This window comes from Phyllosticta capitalensis (genome assembly GCF_038381095.1).
Source record: "Phyllosticta capitalensis strain CBS 128856 chromosome Unknown BKA78scaffold_5, whole genome shotgun sequence".
NCBI classification, from domain to species: Eukaryota; Fungi; Ascomycota; class Dothideomycetes; order Botryosphaeriales; family Phyllostictaceae; genus Phyllosticta; species Phyllosticta capitalensis.
Window position 1 is genome coordinate 607310 of NW_027117443.1, and position 8143 is coordinate 615452.

General features: G+C 41.4%; 2 protein-coding genes across 2 annotated transcripts; both read right to left on the reverse strand.

Moving 5' to 3' along the window:
• Positions 1-918: 918 nt before the first annotated feature.
• BKA78DRAFT_313639 (uncharacterized protein) lies at positions 919-2074 on the reverse strand. Its single transcript, XM_066888407.1, has one exon. The coding sequence runs from the start codon at positions 1724-1726 to the stop codon at positions 1373-1375; it is 354 nt and encodes a 117-aa protein (XP_066744083.1). The 5' UTR covers positions 1727-2074; the 3' UTR covers positions 919-1372.
• A 320-nt stretch (positions 2075-2394) lies between these two features.
• Positions 2395-3895, reverse strand: BKA78DRAFT_313641 (putative zinc-binding oxidoreductase ToxD). The gene is made up of 2 exons (XM_066888408.1): positions 3341-3895; positions 2395-3284 (listed from the first exon to the last, which is right to left on the reverse strand). Exons 1-2 carry the CDS (start codon positions 3847-3849, stop codon positions 2753-2755), a joined length of 1041 nt encoding a protein of 346 aa, XP_066744084.1. The 5' UTR covers positions 3850-3895; the 3' UTR covers positions 2395-2752.
• Positions 3896-8143: the final 4248 nt, after the last annotated feature.

Here is an 8143-nt window from a genome sequence, read left to right on the forward strand (position 1 = left end):
GGATGCTTTGTCGGGAGCATCTTGCAGGACTCCCAATTCCAGCTGAACTTCCAAGGAGTCACTGAATGTCTTTTCAGCATCTTTGGGCCTGCGGAGTGATTCAAAAACTTCCCCAAGCTTTTGACACTTGAGTAGCAAAAGTCCCGCGGCCTTCTCTTCAACTGGTCGATGGAGCAGAAGATCGACTGCCTTTTGCATGGGCCGGATCATTCTTTCCACCAAGCCGTCTGATTTTTGGAGTTGCGCACTGAAAAGCCAGTAAATACCAGAGATCCTGACAAGTGGATGTTGTGTGTACGAGCGGAATCGCTGGAGTTCTTGGCAATCATCTTGACATGCTTGTTCAACGTCGCAGATGATTGACGCGCATTTGCCCAGCATGTTATCCAATTCGTCCCACGTCATACTCCTGTTCGTGATGAGTGTCCGGCAGCATGAAGCCACAGATTCCATGGTCCCTTTGATATCCTTGGATAGCGAGTCGATCTCCTTCTGAAGCGAGTCTCCTTCGACAAGACTGCCAACGTAGTCGGCCAAGAGCTTTGTATGCGCAGCAATGAGCGAGAAACATTTTTGCTGTAAGGTTTGGTCTTCATCTGAGTTGCTGCAAACCAAAGCTGCAATTTTCCTGAGCCCGGAAAATTCGGCCACTAAGTGGTGTAAAGCTCTCGGATCTCGCTCCGTCATGTTGTGAAGATCCTCTAAAACGGCTTCAATATTCTCATCGACGTCATCAGATCCGCTTTCGGAGTTCCTGTTCTCGAGAGAGAGTGCAGCGATCCGCACTTGGACAGCGAGGTGGTTATGTACGGTTCCTGTGCGGCCCGGTAACTCCGTCGCTCTCATCCAAGCCACAGCTTCTTGCGCCAAACCAGCCGCTTGTGCCATGGCGCTGAGTATTCTTCTGGAGCTGGAGCTGTCCTCGGATGCTTCTGTCTTTGAATCCCTTGCAACTGCATCCTCTATCCTGCGAAGAGATTCCACAGCTAGACTGTATTTTTCATTTGCCGATAGTGTTGAACGACGCTCGAAGGCCTTGAGACATTTGCAGAACGGATCAAATACATCCTTTTCGTGATTTCCGCGGTGTTCGGACAGATTCCACCACTTGATTCGAACTTCAAATGCAAGCGACTGGAGTCTGAAAACTGTTTCTGGAGAAGGATTGTGACTTCCAACGCAAGCCACTTTGTCTTCGGCTGCCAGCACGCTTGGGCACAGAGAAAGCAGGATTTTGGAAATCGTTTCGAGCTGACGAGCTGCCTTGTCTTTCTGGCCAGGTCTTTCTGAAAGTGATGACAGCAGGTTGATGGGTGACGAAGGTGATGAAAGTTGAAGATGCTTCGAGGCAGATTCAATGGTTGCCGTTTTTTTACTGATCGCGATAATCTTCAGAACGTGTAATTGGTGCTGGACGGCCAGGAGTAAAGCCGGACTTTGTAGATCCACATTGTCGAGTTGGAGTAGGCTTGCCAGCGTCTCCTGTTTCTTCTCCTGGGCAGGTTCCGACTTCTCCGACCCTCGTTGGTCCAGGGGGCGCATATGACCTTCCAGTCGCTTTTTCAAGACCCGCAGCTCTTTCACGGCCAAGTTTTCCAATCCATTCGCAACCATCTTTCCCACAAGTGACAACATTCCATTTTCGACCTGCAGCGGAGGCATGTCCTTGCCCGATGTCTTCCAGGCTTCCAGTGTCCTCAGGTACGCAAAGGCCAGTCGGGCACATTCAGCAATCGTGACGAGGCCGGATTCTGGTATTTGTCTCGTAGCCGTATCTTGTATGGCTTCGCGTTCGTGACTTGTGCGGGAAAGGGCGGTCGAGCGCTGAGCGGCAACCCGTGGGACAACGTTTTTGGATGTTCGACCGGGGCCGGCAGATATCGTCGAAGCATCGCGCTTGTGGTATGGTTGTTTCGCAGTAGGGGTAGTTTGTTCGGCAACTCTTGAGACTGATTTTTGGCCTTCGCCAAGCGACTTCAACGACACGTTCACAACTTCGGTGGCCAGAACGAACTTGTCGTACGGCGAAAGCGGAGGTGTTGAGCGCGCATTGGATAATTTTTCTGCAGACTTCTTGGAATTGACTCGGCCTTGTGAGGATTTTGATCTCTTGATCGCTACATCGGCCTTCGGCGGTTCAACGTTTTCTTTATCCTCGACCAACGGCGACTTGGAGCTAGCGCCGAGAAGTCCTTGTAGTGAGGCGACCGAAGTTGGGGGGCAGCTTGAGGCGGAAGCTAGCGCGGCTTTGAGTCGTTCGATTTCGGAGCGCGCACATATTGCGCCCATTGCCGTCATTTCTGTAGGGCGTTGGTTGTGCTTAAAAGCACGCTGTGATGTTCGCACACATGTCTGGTACAGCGCGCGTCATGGTGGTGAGTGCGATCGACTACGGTGCTTGTCTGCCAAGAGGCTACTAGTGTTGCCCGGGAAACCCAACTGCGCTCGACCCCTCCGGAGTTGGCAACCGTTTGGAGGCCACAAGACCTAACTCCTGTCCATCTTGCGAATAAGGAACTTTCCACTGTTGCCTGGTGATACTTTTACTTCCACTGCTTTTCGAAGCAAATACCTTTCTAGTTCTTAGCCTTTCGCATTTCTACAAAATACCCTCGCTGATTGGCACGAGTCGTGCGGTACATGGCGAGTATTCAAATCACTACGTCAAGACCGATGTGCACTGGAAGCATTCATGTATCTTCCTGCCCCAAGACTGGGATCTTTGAGGGTTACATGTAGCCACAAGGAGCAATCAAGCGCTCGCGATGCGGTAAACAAGCTTCTTCCCGCTCACCTTGCCTTGCCGCAAGTCGTCCAAACCTTCCAGCACGCCCTCCAGACCACCCTCTCTAATATCCGGCTGATGGACTCGGAACTTCCCTTCCTCAAGCAACTTCTGGCTCAGGGCCCAGAACATCTTGCCAAACTCGTAGTCCTCCTTCTTCGCTGGGAAATTGTGGCCGAACTTGGTAAACTCCTCTCCCACAACCGTGTAACCCAGTGTGTACCTGTGGTCAACGTCCTGACGGGGGAATTTCACCGTCAACAGGGCACTGTACGCCGGCTTTTGAGAAGACGTCTCGGTCGACAGTGCATCTGCGCAGATCTGGGGCGATGAACCCTCTGAGATACAGTCGAATGCAAAGTAAAGAGAATTCTCCGTATGCGCGCGAATGTCTGCAGCGCAAGTGGGACTGTTGTAGTCGAATGCAGCGGACGCACCGAGGGACTTGACCAGGTCAAAGTTACGGGGCGAGCACGTGGTGATGACATCTAAGCCCGATCTAATTTTTACTTGATTCAGTCTTCTCTCCCTGGACTATGGTGGTTTGAAGCTTACAGTTTCGCAAATTGGATTGCCAGCGCTCCAGTGGCGGTACTTCCACCGAATATCAAGACAGGGAATTTGGTCTGTGCCGGCTGAGTCGGCAGTGGCAGTTGGAGGCTCTGGTATAGACCCTGGCCGACAGTCGTAATGCCCACGCCCAATGTTGCTGCCTCTTCCCAGCTGATGTTTGCCGGTATCTTCATCTGAACACCCGCCTTGGCCACGAGGTACTCGGCGAAAGCACCGTCTTCCTTGTTGTTTCCATTGCCTCCATGAACAAACCCTGCAATCTTGTCTCCCACGGCAAGGCTCGTCACGCCAGGGCCCAATTCTTGGACAATTCCAGCAAAGTCACATCCTGATGTGCTGCCTTCGGTCGGGATAAAGTCAATGTGCTTCCAGTCGGTAGGATTCAGGGCCACCGCAATGGTCTTGACGAGAACATAATCGGGCCGGATTTGCGGAATGGGCGCATCTTCGACCTCGGCGCGGCCGGCTGATTTGATCTTGATGGCCTTCATGTCGAATTGCTTTTGAAGTGGGAAACAACAGCCACGTCGCCAGAGCACGGCACGTTTATACTCATGAAAGAGGGGTTGGACAATGCACAGACGTCATTGACACTAGTGATTAGAAATCAGACTAGACTCTTCGATGGCACAGAAGGAGACAAGAGGAAAAGCTAACTCCGAGGCTTCCTAGTGCTACAACAGCGCATGGAGATAGGACGTCTCCATGGCTCTAGGCCCTAGGGAAAGAGTGTGTTTTTCTCTTTTAGAGAGCGGTCACAAGGAGCATTGAAACGCTTGCACCTGTGTGTGCGATAACCTCTCCATATACCTAGATTATCTTTCTTTCATTCCCTGTAATGGCAGATACATGTGGGTATTGCGGAGTAGGGACTTCGGCATAGAGTCGGACTTTAGTAGTACGGCTACGTCCGCGCCCGTAGCAGGATATGCTATAGCACCTTACCTGTCCTCTATATCAGTAGATAGATTTAACTAACATGCTATTACTCTAGTATTAATTATATATATTCATTCTTATAAAGAGAGAAGTAGAGCAATAACTAAGGCATTACTATAGATATAGCTCTGTAAAAACAGTAGATATTAACCTATATAAGTTTTAAAGCATGATATTACTTATTTTATTTTATGTATTTAGTTTAATATCCCTTTCTATATAGAAGAAACTTTAATCTGCTATAGTCTTAGACTAGAAAAGAGATATTAAACTAGATAAATAAAATAAATTACTAGAGATATAGAACTAGATAGTAGAAAAAGGTGTAGTAATCCTAATTATTTAAGGCTTTACTATAAAAGATTCTAATTAGATATAGAGTAAACTTACTTATTATATCTATCTTACTCTACCTATATTATTTACTATTTATTTATTTATTTATTTAGTTTAACGTCCCTCTTTAAGTCAACGACTATAAGAGACGGGGATAGGTATCCTAGTAGTCTAGAGCTATATATAGAATAGTACCTAATAGGTTTAAACAATAGTAGGCTATTATACTAATTTATAGCAATCCCTTTTTATATTTATTTTTAATGATTATGGTTGGACATTTCGGGCCAAGCCCTTACAGGAAAATTACCAAATTAGTAATATAAGTAGAAGTAAGTAAATACTAAGCAAGTGTGTATTTTAAAGCAAAATAGTAGTGTTTTATAGATAGGGGAGCTAAATATAGGAAAATTATAGGAAACCTTAACTTTACAGCCAAAGCTATAAAATTTATAGGTTAACCTATATACTCTCCTATCTCCTTAACCCTTCTACTAGGTGTCTTGTCGGTCGTTATACCACTATTTAGTAGCTATTTTTGTATTTTTAATAAAGGCTAGTATAGCCTTTATATTTTCCTAATTTTTAAAAAGGTTTTTAATACTTAATAAGGGGATATCCCTTTTAAGTAATTTTCTTTCTTCCCTATAGTCCTTACATAATAGTAGGAGGTGTATAGGTGTTTCCTTAGGATATCTATACCTATATGTACTATTATTTGACTTTTTAGTATATAATAGGTAGGTTTTAAAGTAACCATATCCTATTTTTAGCTAATAGAACGCTGAGGCTATAGGTCTCTCTATATCTCTTAGAATTAAAAGCTTATAGCTAGGTTTAGTATTGAAAATACTATAATAGGAGGAGGAATTATTAGACTTAGCCTTAGCCTTATCTATAATATCCTGCTACTCCTTATTAATAGTATCTTTAATATCTATACCTATAAGTACTAGGGCTTTTAGATAATTCCCCAGATCTTTCTTTATAGCTTCCTTAGCTAAGGAATTAGCTAATTTATTACTATATATACCTATATAGCTTAGGACCCATTCTAATATTATAGAGGCACCTTTAGAAGCTACTATTTTATCAGCTTCTATAGCCCTTATTTAGTATAATTAGCTAGGTTTATTTAAGCTATTTTTAGCTCCTTATAGTGTAACTTAGGCCACTTCTAGCTATTATTAGAGGTATAATCCTCCCATATAATAGGTGGAGCAGTAGGGGGCTTAGGAAATAGTGTATCCCTAAAAGTATAGTATTTTTCGTTAAAGGAATTAGCTAATTCCCCTGATATAGACTTAATATAGGGTATAAAGTCTACCTTACTATCCTTAGTATAGTCCATAGCCTTAAATATAGACTTTAAGTCTATATTTAAAAGGAACTGCTCCTAATATTTCTTTTTAGCTTTTTTAATAGCTGGAAAATACTTATTTTTAGTAGTTAAGCAGGCTCTTATACTAGTAGTGTCTAAGTATAAGACTTGGGCTTTCTTTCTCTTATATTCTAACCTTAAATTAGTAAGGGAATCGTCCTACCAAGGCTTAGATATAATCTTATTAGGTATCTTAGGTATACTATTATTTGCAGAGGTAGTAATTAAATTACTAAGCTCCTTAGCTAATATATCAAGATCTCTTATTAGAAGAGGGTCTTGATTTAGTATATCTAGAGTCCTAGTTCTTTATTCTAGGCTTAGTAGGTTATTAGAGTTGAGTATAGGACTATTCTCTACTAATTCTACTAGATTAGAGTTAAATTTAACCCAATCTGCCTTTTTAAGGTTATATCTTTATATATAGGTGGAATTATCTACTAATAAGGGATCAGAATTATAGATAGTAAAGAAAACACTATAATGGTTAGATCCTATATCCCTAAGAGTCTGCTAATTATGTATTTTTTCTAGGATATTCCTAGTAGTAAAGGTTAGGTCTATTATAGATTCCCTAACTAGGTTAGGCCTATAAAAGGTCCCTTCACCTATAGTATTTACTAGGGATAATCTATTAGCTTCTAACCATTCTACTAGCCTTGCTAAATTAGGTGATTCAGGGTTGTAAGGGTCCTACTAAGGATGGTAGGAATTAAAGTCCCTAAGAATAATAGTAGGGGTGTCTATATTAATGTTATATAGACACCTTTGTATTGTTTCTTGATTATTATCTTGACCTTTTTGGTTATATATATTATAGACTTGTAATTAAAAGTTTAAGCCTATTATATTAATAACTATTAGGTTGGGATCTTTAATAATATCCTCCCTAGGGTTAATTTCTAAGGGCAGGGATCGTCTCTTATAAATTATAACCCTAGGGTAAACCAGGGGGTTACTATAAACTGGGAGAATTGAACCGTACAATAGATAATTGATTGTTGCGTGGCAACAAGGCACAAGAGTTTAAGCTAAAGATAGTTGTTGATTCCTTGTCCCTTATAGGACCGCAACTAAGACTAAATAGGCTCTATAGCTATTACTACTTTTAGTCCCTACTAAGACTAGGACCCCCCTAACTACTAATATCCTAATACCTATTATAACTATAATAGTAGTAGCTATTAGTTTAAGATGTCCTTATTATCCATCTATCCTCTAAATTCACTGTGCCCTTATTATCCATCTATCATCTAAATTTATTACTACTCCTTCTCTAATCTATCACCTTCTTATTCCCTTTATAGATACTTACTAGTTAGTAATCACCTCTGTAAAGACACACCTCTAAATATAGCTATTATCTTGGACATCTATTCTAGTTGTCACTAAACTATAGTTATAGTATATAGTAATATTATAGTCCTAGTAAAATAACTTAGGGAGCATTAATAGTAGGATAGTAGTACTAACCTATTCTCCTAGGTTATTAGAGTTATTAGGGTATAGCTTCTAGATTAGCACCTTAGTCTAGTAGAGCATCTAATATATTTTAGGGAGGATTACTTTTATATAGTTAGTCTAGTATAGCACTATAATATAGTATATAGTTAGTATAATCCATTCCTAGATACTAGTCTAGAATTATATAAAGTTATAGAGTTAGTTAAGTAGCTATAAGCCTAGTATAGTAGTATTAAAGAGACTAGCTATAATACCTATAGCTAGAAACTAGGGTTCTTAGGTAAATATAAGTATAGGGATATTAGTAGGTATTACTAAGGTTCCTATAGGTATAAATTTTATACTATACTAATAAGTAACTTTAAGTGCTATTTCTATAGGGATAGATAATATTATTATATCTAGTACTAGGTCTTTAGGGCTAGTAGGCTTATTACACAGTTCCTCTTTATTAATAAGTTTATCCCTAGCCTTATCTATAGGGTCTAGAACACTATTAAGTTAGGGATATGTAATAGTTAGGACCCTATCTATATACTAGATATCTAGGAGGTCTTTAACCTAATTACTATTATTATCTAGAATATATAGTAGTAGCTTAGGCTAACCCTTTAGATAGGCCTAGTACTAAGTATTCTTAAATAGCTTAGGGTCTTTCTTAATCT

Excerpts from the sequence above, each read along its gene's own strand:
- BKA78DRAFT_313639 (XM_066888407.1), bottom strand. The coding sequence starts at position 1,726 with ATGTGCCCGACTGGCCTTTGCGTACCTGAGGACACTGGAAGCCTGGAA.
- BKA78DRAFT_313641 (XM_066888408.1), bottom strand. The coding sequence starts at position 3,849 with ATGAAGGCCATCAAGATCAAATCAGCCGGCCGCGCCGAGGTCGAAGAT. Across the intron at positions 3,285-3,340 it reads GCAATCCAATTTGCGAAACT|ATCGGGCTTAGATGTCATCA; the intron begins GTAAGCTTCAAA and ends AGTAAAAATTAG.